The 14725-nt window shown below is 48.2% G+C and overlaps 1 protein-coding gene across 13 annotated transcripts in view; it reads right to left on the bottom strand.

Moving 5' to 3' along the window:
• PACS2 (phosphofurin acidic cluster sorting protein 2) overlaps window positions 1–14725 on the bottom strand; it is an 83449-nt gene that overhangs the window by 9398 nt on the left and 59326 nt on the right. For 9 of the 13 annotated variants that reach the window (XM_037403726.1, XM_037403724.1, XM_037403723.1 and 6 more), the window contains 4 exons: window positions 13124–13156; window positions 7834–7876; window positions 4035–4077; window positions 2675–2810 (listed from right to left, as the gene is read on the bottom strand). In XM_037403726.1, coding sequence (XP_037259623.1) covers window positions 2675–2810; window positions 4035–4077; window positions 7834–7876; window positions 13124–13156 — 255 coding nt within the window. The remainder of the gene's footprint in view (window positions 1–2674; window positions 2811–4034; window positions 4078–7833; window positions 7877–13123; window positions 13157–14725) is intronic. The other 4 variants (XM_037403733.1, XM_037403729.1, XM_037403728.1 and 1 more) reach the window with 1 other exon arrangement.

Consider the following 14725-nt stretch of genomic DNA (forward strand, 5'->3'; position numbering starts at 1 on the left):
TTAGCATGGGGTGACCTGCTCTACAGCCCTGCTGTGTGCTGGGAAATTCCAGTGCTGGAAAAATGCTCCGCCAGTCCTGTGCTGTTTGCTGAACAACGGCAGATTTCAAGACACTATCTGCCGTTGACAACTCCTATGCATTGTGCGGTAACAGATGTGTGTCACTAAAACACGCTGCCAGCCTCTCTCGAGACAGAAAAGATGAGCAGCTTGAGAAATTCCACCTCTTGCCTTCTCCTGCCTCTCACTAGCTAACCCTGAGTGGAGCAGAGTTTTATCGTTCAGCAGACCTACAGCTGAGAGTGTCAACCATACACACTTCCTACACAATGACAGCGTGTTGAATAATAGGCAAGTACTAGACAAAAAACTAAGTCTATCTACTACTCTGTGTCTCCTGCCTGAGAACTGGCAATTGTTAGGGAAGACGAACCTGTGATCTTAAGTTAAATATGCATCCCTCAACACTGCCTGTTTAATAAGAAACTCTCAAGGTAAAACAAGGATGCCCCATCGTTAAGGTCCTCTCAGCAAATCATTTCCTTTTCTTTGCCATTTATTCAGCTGAAAGCCAGACCGCAAAGCAGAGTTCATCTTTGATCACCAAAACCAGGGTTTGGGTTCTCAGGGCAATTTCAGAAGTGAGATTCTTTAAGGATGATATTTTGGAGATGCATCTTTGGATTTTAGGGCTTCTTTGCATTACATTTGTAATCTCAGTTGTAAAGACAAAGCATTCTGATGTTCACTATGCCTCCTCAGGATTTTCTATTCCACTCCCAGGTAAACACATAGCTTAATCTTTCAGTCTGGGTCACTCTCCACCCCCTGTGCTGTCACATACAGATTAGTGGAGACGGAACAATGTTGAACCTAAACTTCCTCATTTCTTTATGATTTTACCACACAGCACGAAACCAAAAAGTACCAGCTTTAGAGGCAGGGTGTCAACTTCAAATATATCACGTCCATGCCTCATAACTTTCACAGCCTATACTCTTGTGGGTACAGGCTCCTGAACCACTTCCACCCACGGAAAGCCCACACAGAGCTGCCACATGAGAAGACAGCTCTGCTCTCCAGAGGCTGCACAGCCCCCAGCTCTCTGCACTGCCAGCCAGCTGCTGCCGAGACCAGCCTGGGACAGATAGAGGCCTCCTGCCACCAAACTGCAGGGGGCCAGCAGGAGGGACTTGGGGAGCTGAGCCTCCTGGCACAGGCTAACAGCCACTAACACCTTTCAGTTGCCGGGCACCTCCTGCACTGGGACTTCCATGTTTCCATTTCCTCTTGTTAAAAAGGAACTCCTAGGCCAGTTTAAGTAGTCAGACATTAAAGGTCCCCACAAGGCTCTCTGGGGTGAGCAGGAAAGGTCCCCATTCTGTCTCCAACAGGTACAGTAGGAGATGCTGCTTAGGGATAGCACGTAAGCCTAGTCTCTAACTGCAGAGTATCCTCTTGGACTTCCCCAGCCTGCCAATCACAAGGTTAGGGATGTTAAAGGTGACATCCCTGAAACATACTTTAGTACCCATTAAGGGATCCGCTGTCCGTGAATCTGCCTAACCCCTCTTGGATCTGCTGATCCTGCTGCTACAGAAGTAGCAGAGGCAGACAGGGTCCCAACATGCCTTTCCTGCCGTTGGCGGAAGCCCCTTCCTTCCTCCCTTCTAACTGACCTCTTGCCAGTGTCACTGCATGATTTGGTGACTGGTAGCTCAGTATTCAACAAATTCACCACCACTATGATTCTGCAGAACTCGAGTGGCTTACCTCTTTCCCCTCCTCCCCCAAACCACAGAGTCCAAGCGATGCTAGTCTCCCCTCACAACGATAGTGCTCTGTCACCTTGATCTTGTTAATTCTCCTGAACCTTTAACTTCACCACGTGCTCCTGGGCGCACACAAAGCGTTAGGCAGCTACACCAACATTTTGTACAGCAACATGAGAGTCCTGACCCAGGGAAATTCTTTACTGGCAGTTTTCTAGGGGCTTCCTCCCTTCGCCCCTAAACATTTCAGCTAAGCCAGAGCTTCATGCTGCCTACAGGTGCCATCTCCTTGCTGTTCTGATATCCTTTCAGGCACATGCATGAATGGGAATGGCAATCCCAGTATGCCACCTTACAACTGTCAGCTCTCCCCTCACAGAGAAAAAGGCTGCTCTTTCCACAGAGTCACTCTGATCTTACACTTGCTTGGTCCTTAAAAACATAAGAATCGTGATGGATTTGGCTAGCACCCACGTGTATTAGGGTCAGTATTTTTTTTGGCTTCATAGCTCCCCAAGAGAATCCAGTCTCAAAGGGAAAATTACCAACAGATAGAGAACACAAACCCTCCCAAACAGGCTGCCACAATGGCTCAACAGAATCAGGGTTTCTCCTGGACTGTCAGAAGCAAGGCTGCCCCTCATAGTTCAAATGTGTCTACCCTTGAGAAGCGCAGCCTTCCCATCGGGTGCAAGATGATCTCTGCCCTCCCCAGCTCCTTGTCAGCCAACAAGGACACAGTCACTCCAGAGGCAAAAGAGGTCAAGGGGAAAAGGTGAAAACTTCAAGTGTTTACTAGGGAGGAAGACAGCAGAGCTATGGGTTTTCCTTTAGAACCGTTTTCCTCTCTCATGTATGTCAGACAGTCAAGGGAACTATAAAGGAGACAAAACGTGCTTTACCTTGGGGATGAGAAGCTGCCTGTGACAGACGGTGAGGAAGGTGGTGTGGGGGAGGCTTCTTTCACAGCAGGAGACACAGAAGGTGGGGTAGAAGAAAGGACACTGGAGCTTGAGGGAGCTGCGTCATCAGAGTCACCTTGTGGAAAAGAAGTCAAACTGTTTGTCTGGGTTCACCTCATCTCACAGCCCAGCACACACACACACACACACTGGGATACAGCTCAGTCTCTTCGCTCACGCTCCTGCTGCACAGGTTTTACTCAGACTCAACCAAGAGATCAGCTAACCCATCAGTTCTGACCACCTCCACGCTTACTCCAACACAAAGTCCTGTGGTTTAAGAGGCAAGCACAGACACTCACACTCCTCTGGGCTCCCCACCTGGCATCTGCTATCCCAGGGTTTGCTCCCAGCTGACTTCGAGCCTCCTGCACAGTCAGAGCCCAGCCCATCGATCCCTGCTGGGGAACCTTCCCCTGCAACCCCCGCAGGGCAGCACCGCTCCAAGCCTCCTTGGAGAATCCAGTACCTCTGGGCTGACCACAGGGATCTCCCTCTTCCCTCTGCTTTCACCCTCCACAACCAAGGCATCATTCCCTTCATGTTGGCTCTCTGGGGTGGTGGAAGACTGTGGGAGCAAGGAGCAACCCACAGAAGGGCTGCCCCCTGCCTCAAACCTATGTGTGACCCAGGCCACAGCAATCTGGGTTTAAGAGTGAAGCAATGTAAGAAACAATCCCAACAGATGAGGAAAAAAATATTCCTGACTAGTAGTGTGCATGAAGGAGGAGAAAACAAGTTCACATTGATAAAAGAGTACTACACTATGTCCACATGTATAAGCAGGCAGTATCATGTAAATCAGCTTTGCACTCCCCCATTAAAAAACTGGGTCTAAATTTCGTTGTCGAATTGGAAGACTGGTTGCCTGTCCCGGAGTTCGGCACATGTTTGAGAGTAATTTTATTAGGCAACTAGGCCCAGCGTGGGGAGACGGGCATAACTTCTGATGAACTGCCTCCCCAGTTTGGAGCAGGAACCTCAAATAACCACAGCAAGGAATCCACCGCACCTAAGAAAAATGGGTGTTTGCATATGAGTGGAGTTTCCCTTGATGAGGGTGTGGGAATTCCAGCTGGCCTGAAGCTCCCTGTAAAGTAGCAAGAAAAAGGGCGTCTTTCAAGAGGGAGGCCTCTCTTTCTATGGACAGCTGCTAGCAGTCCAGGCTAAGGGAACTAATAAAATCCAATTCCACCTTACAAAACTCCAAGACATCAGTAAGAAACAAGTTTGTTCAGCCTGTGAAGTCAGGCTCCCACCACCTGTACGACACAGAAAGCACACACAAGATGCTTGTTACCTGATGTTGCAGAAGATTGTTCCACTATTCCAACCTTCACCACCTAGAAGGAGTAAACCAAAAAAGCTCTATGAAACAGGAGTCCCCCGAACTTTGGGAACCCCCAAACCAAGCTTATCCCTACACTCCCCTTGGCACTGCCCCTGCAGTGAGAGCAGCATTAAAGTATATTAAAAAGTGGGATCTTCTAAGAGCCCGGCAGGTCCCAGCAGCACCTGACCACGCAACACCAGCTCGCAGCCCTTCCCTATACAGCAGGCAGCACAGACCCTATAGAGCTGTTACCTGCACAGCTCTGAACAGCCCATGTCAGCCCCAAGCTATGGCAACTACAGTGCCTCTCTGGGACACCTGTGGGAATAGGGCAGGGAGGAGAAAGGAATCTAAATATCCCTTTAGCATTGCTTTCATACACCTGCTAATTACAGGCATACTGCTTCCGCTGCACAAGTGTGGCCACTTCCAGGGCGCAGCAGAGCTGGGGTTTATTAGGAAACCACAAAAGCAATAAAGTACAGTTTCTGATCAGAGTTTTCTGGTCTCAAAAAAAAAAAAAAAAGGGAAGTGTCCAGCAAAGAAGATAAAGCTCTTAGCAAAGCCGCTGGACACAGACATGGATAAACACAGACAGGTCAGAACGATCCCAACCACACTATAATAAGGATACAAATGTGTTCCAATATGGTCAATCACCAGCTATTACATTTAGGTTAATGATAAATACCACTGGCAATAAATGCTACAAACACAAGCTCCCAAGAACATGTGATGCCTAGAAAAATTAAATGACCCTTGGCGATATAAAGGCAGGGACCTTCTGTAGCAATAATCTACTAATGTACCAGGGATCATGATTCTTGACACCGCAGAGGACAGACCCTTCCTAAGGTCCTTAAGAAACCTGTATCCAGGGCTAATGCCTACACCCTGTATAAATGTTGACAAATGGGAAAGAGCCGCAAAGGGATCTCAAGTCAATAAAACCTTCTTTAGAGTGAGGAGTGATGTCACACAGTCTATTTAATTTGAAAACAGAAGACTGTTCAGTTCAGACATGACCACGTCTAAACCACATCTCTAGGGAGCACATGTCTGTGCTATGGGATCAAGAAAAAGAACTAATCATTAGAAGCAAAAAACCTCTGCACCGTTTGGAGGTGTGTGGGGGTGTACAGCCAACACTTAAGAGAGCTGCCAGGCTCTCTGGTGGATTCTCTGTTAGCTCCGGTCTTGGAAAAGCCATCGTGAACTCAGCAGTGTGTGCAGAGGCTCCCTGAGGGGGCACCGGCCTGGGAGAAGGCGGCTGCAGCTCAGTTTGCCCAGTCTCCATCCAAAGAGCAATGAATCTGGCTCTGGAGTCCGGCAGCCATTTGTGCTGTACAAGTTAAGCACCAAGAAGATGTTTCACAGACTGCAAGCACTGTGAGCAAGAGGAGGCGAGGCAGAAGAGTTAGGGGAAGAACAAGCAACACAGAAAACTGCCCTCAGCCACCTTGATCTGCAAGCCAGACGAAATACCTTCTGGCCTTTCCCTCCTTGCTGGCTAACTGGAGATACTCGAGTTCAGACACACGTGAGGAAAACAAGGTTAAATACTTACTCTTCCCTCTACTCAGCGAGGTGCTCGAGAGTGCTGCAGTCCCAATAACGCCTCCATCCAGAACACTGCAGCAGCCAGTCTCCTTTCCCTTCAGGAAGGAGGCGCATCTTGTTAACTCTCCTGGCAACTGGCTGTCAGCACAATGCAAGCGCACAGCCAGGAGCCTCACCACCCGATGACCCTAGCTTTCACGCCCAAGTGGCCCCTTGTGGCTCTGCTCTCAACACTTCAGAGCCTGGCTGAGCACGACGGCACTGCCCTGCACACTTCTGGGTCAGAGACTGCATAGCCCAACTGCAGGGCATCGGTTTTTGCACCCTGAAAGCCAACAGAATCCAGCCAGCATCAGGAGTCACACCCAAACGCTGCTGGCTCCCTCTCTTCCTTGGCTAACAGCTCCAAGCAGGCTGCAGCTAAAGAGCTTCAGTGTTCATGTGCTATCTCAGATTTTGTGAGACACCTACAACTGGTCTTTCAGAGTCTCTTCAGATGTCCCTCTCGTGGAATTACTGTGTCAGAGACACTTCAGAACCAGCACTGATTTGACCCTCACCACCAGCTGACATAGGAAGTCAGCCTGCACTTTCAAGGCAAGATTTTTTGGGGGCTTGGCAGCGTTGTGCACAGAACAGAGCTGTTTGCTCTTCCTACTTTCAGACAATCAAATCCAGACTGGAAAAGCATTGATCGTGTCAGGACAACAATAGTTTTAGAGCAACTGGACGAACACTCTGAGCCCCATTTGCTCGCACATGACACTGAACTAAATCAGCCCCAGAGAAAAGCTTTGCAGAGCCTAGCAGATATTAGCAAGACAAGACCAGGAGCTTCCAAACCCTTCTGGGCTGTTCATGTTATCAGGAAAGGTGAAACAGCTGTTTCATAACAGTTCTTCACCAGCAAATCGCAGTTCATGGAAGGGACAAGATCACAGCAAAGCTCATCAGTGAGGGGGGAAAAAAAAAAAAAAAAAAAAAAATCAGGAAGATGGGTCTCTCCACTTTTGCAGAAGACATCTTTCCTTCAACAAACTTCCTTCAAGCAGACTGCTGTCTCAGGAACACTGCAGAGAGACACTCTCGTTCCGAAAAGACCAGAGTGAAAGCAGGGTCAGCCTGAGGGCAAGAGAGACTAAGCTCTTTAAATGCCTTGCGATTTCAGCTTAGCCCTGACGCACTGACAGAGATACAAATGGGAACACACACAAGTCAGCTTAACACAGAGAAGGCAGAACAAGACAGCCAACACGCAAGAAAGAGAAGCTACAAGAGAGAATCAAAAACTATGAAGAGGACATCCAGTAGCTGAAGAGCAGTCAGGGGATATCCTTTTGGCCACAGGTCAATGACTTTGTATTTAGACCTCAATGAATTGAAGAGCATGATCAAATATGGGGAAGGAAGCTAGAAAAGGGAAAGTACACAGTGCGCAAAATACAGAGAAGCACAAACACACCCCTGTCTAGATGCTCTGCACTTGACCACCACAGCTGGGAACATTTAAAGATAAGGAAAGGAGGAAAATCTAGGGACTACTATCCCAAGTATATTCACATGATAAAACGCATTAAATAGCTACTGCCTCACACTCAAACTTAACAGTGGTATAAATGATCTCCCTGGTGGGATGTACTCTCCACTTCCCAGCAGTAGATGGGATATCAAGACAACTGGTATCGTTCATGACACCACGCAAAGGACTGACACTGGAATAGCAAATCTGACCAAATCAATCACCCAGGGCAATGCTGGGCACAGCAACCCTGAAATCAGATTTCTAGGAACACACCACCTTCCTCCACATGTGGCCTAGCAGCAATTCTCCACCAACTAGGTGCTTTGGTCTGCAGCAAAGACAGGCTGTGGATCGTCAGAGCACTTCACCATCATGCTCTTCTCTGTCCAGAATGAACAGGGCAAAAGCAAGGCTACGGTGGAGCCTGCTTCAGTGCTGGCAGCACACAGCAGAGAGCTGCCCCAAGCCAGATGTTTTGAAAGTAAAATACAGCCTGTAGTTTGTTGAGGGATCTTAGAGGTTTGCTTGTGTACCAGGCAGTGGCATCCAACCATCAGATGCTCATGCTGCACTCTTCCTTAGAGTACCCAGTGCTCCTGCTCCACCCCAGAACCACATAAGTTTGGGTGAACACTTGTGGCCATATTCTAGCTGGCTGGAGACAGTGTAGCTAAGAACACTCACCCCGACAAAGGGAATGAACTTCTGCGAAGATTCTTCATCAGGGCTAAAGGCAAAGAGAAAAGAGTTGTTAACAGCTTGCTTCCACACGGGGCACAATACTCACTTCATATGTCGCATTCAAGCATGCAGCAGGGATGGACAGTATGCAAGCGCCAGTCCAATGGCTCCTCTCAAGGCCCCTTGCCAGCACGCTAGGAATCTGCACGGGTGGGGAAGAGCACGCAGCTTGCTGCACATCTCTCGGGGGAAAGGTCTCTTCCTCCCTCCCTCGCGCTTGACAGAGAAACATGCTTTAATGGCATGGCAGTCATTACAGACACACAACCTCCTACTGCAAGGAAATGGATCTGTGCCACAACAACACGGAGAACTGTGCGTTACTTACTAGTACCTGAAGCGCTCTGCACGCATGGCCTTCACGCGTCCCACCTTTGGAGTCATGTGCCATACCTTGCAAATCCCAGCATCGCTAAAGCAGTTAGCCTGCCACGGGGTTACAAGCCGTGACACGAGGTTATTTGTACAGCACTACCAAGTACGTACACACACACGCACGCACACAGATACATGTTCCTTGCCACTGGGAGCTTGCAGTCCTTAGACAGGGACGCTAGAGAGGTTGGGCACCAGAGCACACCAGGTAGATCAAGACTGGTGGAACAGCAAACAGCTAAACCAAACCGAAAAAACACACACCATGTCCTAGAAATAGCTGGAGACAATGCTACACACATTTTGAAAGCAGGAAGGCAGCAGCCCCTCCCTGCTCTGGCCCTGCGCAGGATTCATAAGCCAGAAGGTAGAGAAGGGCCAGCAGTGAAGGCTACAGTAGAACTTAGCAGGAATTAGGGAGAAACTCAGCAAAGACAAGAGAGTGAAGACCTGAGCAAGGAGAAAGGCAGGCTAGGAGGGCCTGCAAAGCCCCTGCTCCCTTCAAGGGCAACAAAAATGAAGGTGGATCCACAGGGTGAGGAGATGACTGCAGGAGCACATCCACGTGTTCGGAAGAATTACAGCTCAGCAGTGGAAGTGACTTCATGGGCAAGACACAACACATTTCTCAGTGGCCAAGCACAGGCAACAGGTAGGAAGCAGACAAACATCGCGATATCTCACGTTTCCCTTCTTGTGCATCCCTCAGTGCTTGAAGCACTACAATGTTCAGAGAAAAACCACCAAGCATCGCCTTCATCCAGAACACTGCCGGGCGCAGCACAAATACTTCAGGCAGCAGGTATTTCTGTGCTGTTTCCAGCACAGGTCAGAAACGCAAATGCACAAAGGTTGTTATCCCCTGTGTGACTAGCACAGGCTGGACAGTTTCCTCTGAGCCCTATGAAAAGAATGGCATAGAACCGCAGAAAACACACCTCAGCCAGAGCTCCCTCTTGGTCCAAAGCAGAGTGTGTTTTTGCAAATCGCTTCTCACTTTGGCTTGGCTCTGCTTACTCATCCCTAAGGCAAACCCAGGGGCTTTGCTCCCTTCCTACCTCACAACCCCAGGCACTGCACCTTCGTTCTTCCCCCGAAGCACATGACAAAATAACAGAATCCCTGATGCTGTGTTGGAAGCCAGAAAAGGTCACATCCCTCCAAACATGGCTGCAGGCCCCCCAGCAAATAAACCTCCTACAAACATGACATTCCCAGCTCCAGTTTTGCGAAGGGAGACAAGAAATCCACAGAGCTGTTGGAAGAAGCACAGAACAGAGGCTCAGCTTTCTTCTCATTTCTTCAGCTCCACGAGCTGAGCAAGCAGGCAAAAGCGAGTCCCACCGACCAAGTGAGGGAAGCACAACAGTCGCCTAGTCATCTTTCAGCTACTGGACGGCTTGGCTCTGAGCTGTCAGAAAACAAACCATGCCCAGCTCCAGCAGAAAACTCATTCTTTTTCCTCCTAGGAGCTCAGACTCCCACTGAGGGGAGCACAGGGGCAATTCTGACACAAATCATTTGCTTCAGTCACCATTTATCACAGCTGACAATGATGCACAGACTTCCTGAAGCAATCCAGCTGGATTTCAGCTCAGTCAGTCTAGTCCTGTCACACATCCTCTTGGGAACTCAGATCTTGCACATGTGCCTCTTAAAATGCAGCTTATCAAAACAGCTGCTCTTCATGTGGATGAAAGGAAAGATGAGATAACTGTGCTTGTTCTCCTCTTTCATGATCTTCCCCAATTCTTGTCCTTCAGGATCCCAAAATATGAATCCAGAATCCTTTCACCTTCCTAACGGTCTCCCTCCCATTCCTCCTACCGCAACCCTGCAACTAAAATATCCCCTGTCCCTGGAACGGCAGCTCCCCTGTACTGCCTAGGCTGCACAGATTCCCAGGCTGCAGAGGTTTTTCCCCCCCGCCATGCCCAGGGCACTGGTTTTATCCATAGGGCTTCCGGAAGGCCCTGGTATCTCAGTTACAGTTTAAAGCCAGAGCTGACCCTGGTTTGTAATTTTTAACACTGTTATTGATACTTCACCTCTGTAATTCTGGGGAGGAAAAAAAATAATAAAATCCGGTGGAAACCGAAAACCAGACCTATGCAGAGAGGCTAGAAAGAAAATATTAAACTGGCGTAGGGAGTTGTCTAATTACTATTTTTTGCTTGGGCAAAATCCATCCATCTGCAATCAGTTCTTCAAAGGCAAACTGTCCAGAAATGGACTTGCAGGCTCCCTCCCTACCCCAAGAAATCAATTCAGATTGAACAAAAGACAAAGAGCCAGATTTCTATGGTTTAGGACTCTTACAAAGGAGAAGCAGGCATCTCACCAGGACAAATAATAACCTCTCTCACCTCTGGGCCAAAGTACAAACTACGCTGCAAAGCGCTCTGACATTACAGTAAGAGGGACTGAATAATCACCGAGAGCAGTTATGCCAGTTACTAGCCTTTCAGTAAGACTTCCTTTAAAATTTAAGCAACCCAAACCAGTTGCAAATGAAGCCAAACACCTGTGATTTCCTAGCAGCAGGGTCTCAGGTACTACCTTTAATCCAGGCAAGTCCTGCAGAGGGGCAGCAGGAGAGAGGGGACTTTATCACTGAAGAACTAGCAGGCCTCTAAGCCATTTCAGGCCAGGGCTACCAACAGCTCTCCAAGGTTTGTCTTGGGTATGAAGCATCTGCCCTTCCCACTGGGCAAGTGCAGCATCCTGCTGGCTAACGCTGTCCCTGTTCCACCAAGTCTCCCTCGGTCAAATCAAACAAAGGGACAAAGCAACTCCAAATCCCCACAACACATCAGATGAGACGCCTCTTTGCTTCTCCAGGAAACTCCCATCCAGCACCCTTCATGTTCCTACAGCAGGCTGGGCATGTTCAACAGGACGTCCAACACTTCTTGAGCCTTGACTCTCCTCTGGTGCACTGTTCTGCCAGGCAAGGGGCACAAATAAACTCCTGTTATTGTTTCCGCCAGCTGTCCAGGGAGGTTCATGTAGCAACCAGCCAAATGACATGGGCACGGCTGAGCCACAGGAGGGACCGGGTTCATCCTCACTAGCCATCTTCATGTTCAGCAACCGCTGCAGGGTGTGTTTTAGAAGCAGAACTGAGAGAAGTGACCTGGACTCTGCCTAGCTGCTGTCCTGCAGAGCCTCAGAGACATGCAGCAGGCAGAAAACAGTGCTACCCCCAGCTCCTATTGCTCAGGAACCCTCCAACCCAAGGCGCCTGTGCTCCAGGGAGCAAGAGTTGGGGAAGTGCTCTACAACACGAGTGAAGAGCTTTTAGCAAATGTGAAACTAGGTAGGAAATGACCCAGCCCTCACCCTGACAAGTGAGCAATGCGTTCATTTCCAAAAGCCAAGCTGCTCCCTAGGTTCGTGCAAGGGCTATCCAGAAGCCGTATGACATGAGCTGTGCTGGACGCTGAATTACAGTGGGTGACACCAGCCCAGGTTCACAGAACTGATGAGCAATCCAGCTACGCTGGGAACAGGCGTCTGTCAAGTCTCAGATCTCAAATACCGCAGGATTTCATTCAAGAAAGCAATGCAGAGAGGTATCAGCATCAATGAAACACCCCTCCTAGTGAGAGGCCCACCTCTGCCACCACGGTCTTAGCTCCCCAGGTGTTGACTGGACTGCAGTGTTTCTTGACAATTCAGCAACCAGTAACTCTCCCAGTGCTCACAAAGTCAGTCACCCAGTGTAACGCAGAGGAGCTGAAATGGCAATTCATTTCCTTCCTGAACCCCTTCCTCAAAGCCAGCCCCCTTGATGTCAGGTAAGGTCAGCAGATGTTCCAAAAGAATGGGATCAAGCTTTCGCACCATTGCAGTCCATCACAGGCAATACATGCGCCAACCTTTTGCCATGACAAACAGAACAAGGCTACAGGAAGGAGAGCGGAGGTAAGTCAAGATAGGGATAGCTGGCAATAAAGTTATAAAGCAGCTCACCACATACAGCTACGTCCTAAAGACTGGCTTGGCTTTCCTTGGACCGCTACGGCTTGTTTAACAGAGCAAATGCTAGGTTACTGGGAGCTTTGAATTGCAATGAAATTGTAGGCAGCACTGCTGTTTCTACATGGATCACTGCCTTGAAAGCTGGCCTTGGCGAAGACGTTCACCTCTGCTCTCAAGGGACAGGGAGCTGCAGCACCTTCATGAACTGAGGGCAAAATAAACAACGTCCAATAATCAAATGATTTGTAGCGGGGGAACCTGCAGAGCAAGGGGGTCTTGGAGGCAGCTCAGAGAGCCTAACTCCACTGCTAGCATATATCTGCCTTCTCTTTCTTAAGCTCCGTGAAGTCCCATGCATTTGGGATAGCCTGCCAGTAAGAGACCAGTCCTCAGTTTTCATATTACAGAGAGAAGATTTGCTGGTCTGCACTCAGGCACTGCACAGCTGAACCCCAACCTGAGCCACTGAGTGCCACTTACAGCACTCCAGCTCCAACAGACAGGAACTGAAAAGCCTTTGGTCAGTCCTGATTCTTTTAGAGCTATGCTATATCCTCTGATGACTAGGAAGAAGGGAAAAAAACACCCCTTCCTCCTCCGTGTTTTACTGCTCAAAGCTTCTCTCTCAATAACCCCTTAACTCCCATTCAATCTACATCCTGGGAAGCTGTATGTGTGGTCCAAAGGCAGAGCAGTCATTTTCAACAATGTGTTCTATCAGCAGATGCCATAATTTCAAAGCAGCGAGCAGAAATTAACTTAAAGCACAAACTGTGCATCCCAGACCTGCAAGAACTGTTAAACAAGGCACAAAAGACCAGTTCATGGGGAAAGAGATGGGAGACGGGAGAGGGAACCTAAAAGGAACCGATACCTTATGGTAAAATCAAAATGAAAGCTCTTTTTCCTTTTCAGAAAGCAACCAAAGAGAAAGATAAATATGTTATTATACTTACAACAAAGTGATGCATTCATTTAGATACCGCTAATGGAGACACATTTCTGTGTTGTTTTTCACAATACCCTCCCCTAAGTTGCTGCCAATGACAGAGAATTGCATTTCTAAAGAAAGCCACGGAGATAACTGGCCATCAGTCCATGGGAGAGCTTGTCCTCTCACTCACTCTCCAGTTTGCTGGCGGGGTACTTAGCTGAAAGTAGAAGCTATTTTAAAGCGGACACAACAGAGATACTAAAAGACTGCAGGCTACTCCATGAGTATGACAGTCTCGGCAAACTCTCTTCCAACTAACCTTCAGCAGGGTTTGAGACTGGTTTAAACCTATTAACAGCTTCAGGCATGGCACCACCAAGTCCAAAGAGTCTAAAATCCAAATGGATCAGACCAGCTTGGTACAGCAGTCATGCACACTGCTGGGAGGGCTAAGTGCATGTGTTACTGAAATACATTTCAGATGTTTTTCAACAGAGTATCAAATTGATCTTTCTGGGCACATTAGAAAATGATTTAATGTGTGTTAATGACAAAAAAGAACCTGTAACAGAATGGAGAAGGCAGTGGAGACCAATGCAGAACCCAGCAACTGAAAGGGTGCAGAGAAAGAACAAGGCAGCCATCAGAAGGGGTTCACACTGCACTAGGGGTGCCTGAACTCCCTACTGGTATCTAAGGTGAGTCTTCACACAAACACGTTATAAGATCCAAAGTAAGAGCTTCGAGTACTCTGTGGTTCTCCAGACTTCACCTTTATCAGGTTAACATTACACAAGTTCACAAATACATGAAGAGTATCCACTCTTTTTAAGGGACTAGCCAATCTGGAAATACTTTTCCTAGGAGAGCATGAAGAACAGGCTAAATTTTACTGAATCATTTCTGCAAAATAACGTAGAGCAGACACAGGAATGGAAAAGCAACATACAATGAGCATTTCCAAAAAGAGAGGAAAAAAAAAGTGACTCTACCTACATCTTTAATCCCTCCCAGTTCTTATGCCAAGGAGGCACCGATCAGAGAAAATGTCCAAAAAAGTCCAAAAATGAAAGATCAGATATAACATGCGAAGGCTAGTAATTAACAACTAACATCATCCATGCCTCATAGGAGATTGCTAGCCCCTAACTGAGAAAAATCATGAGCTTAGTGTTCGTCCTGCTCTCAGAAATTACTCAGATGTGAGCTGGAGTCTATTAGTTTCCTCTGTGCCTCAGCAACAATGCATCTTCTACCCCTCAGTGACAGTTGTTGCTCTTCGCGGACCACAGCCACATGAGGCTCTACATACCTCTGAACCTTGTTTTCAGACGCCAATCCTCCCTCCTACAGGCCGCTTATCCCTTAGGACAAGTTGCAATAAAACCTGGTGAATGTCAGCCCACCCCAATAGGAGTCCAGGTAGCCTGCAACTGCCAATCAACAAGAATTTTGTCTCTCCTGAGGGAAGCTCTGCTATTTACGCTCCAAAAATAATGGGTTTCAGATCCCTCCACACTGATGTAAAAAGGCCAGGTCTCA

The sequence above is a fragment of the Falco rusticolus genome, chromosome 11 (genome assembly GCF_015220075.1).
Source record: "Falco rusticolus isolate bFalRus1 chromosome 11, bFalRus1.pri, whole genome shotgun sequence".
Lineage (NCBI taxonomy): Eukaryota > Metazoa > Chordata > Aves > Falconiformes > Falconidae > Falco > Falco rusticolus.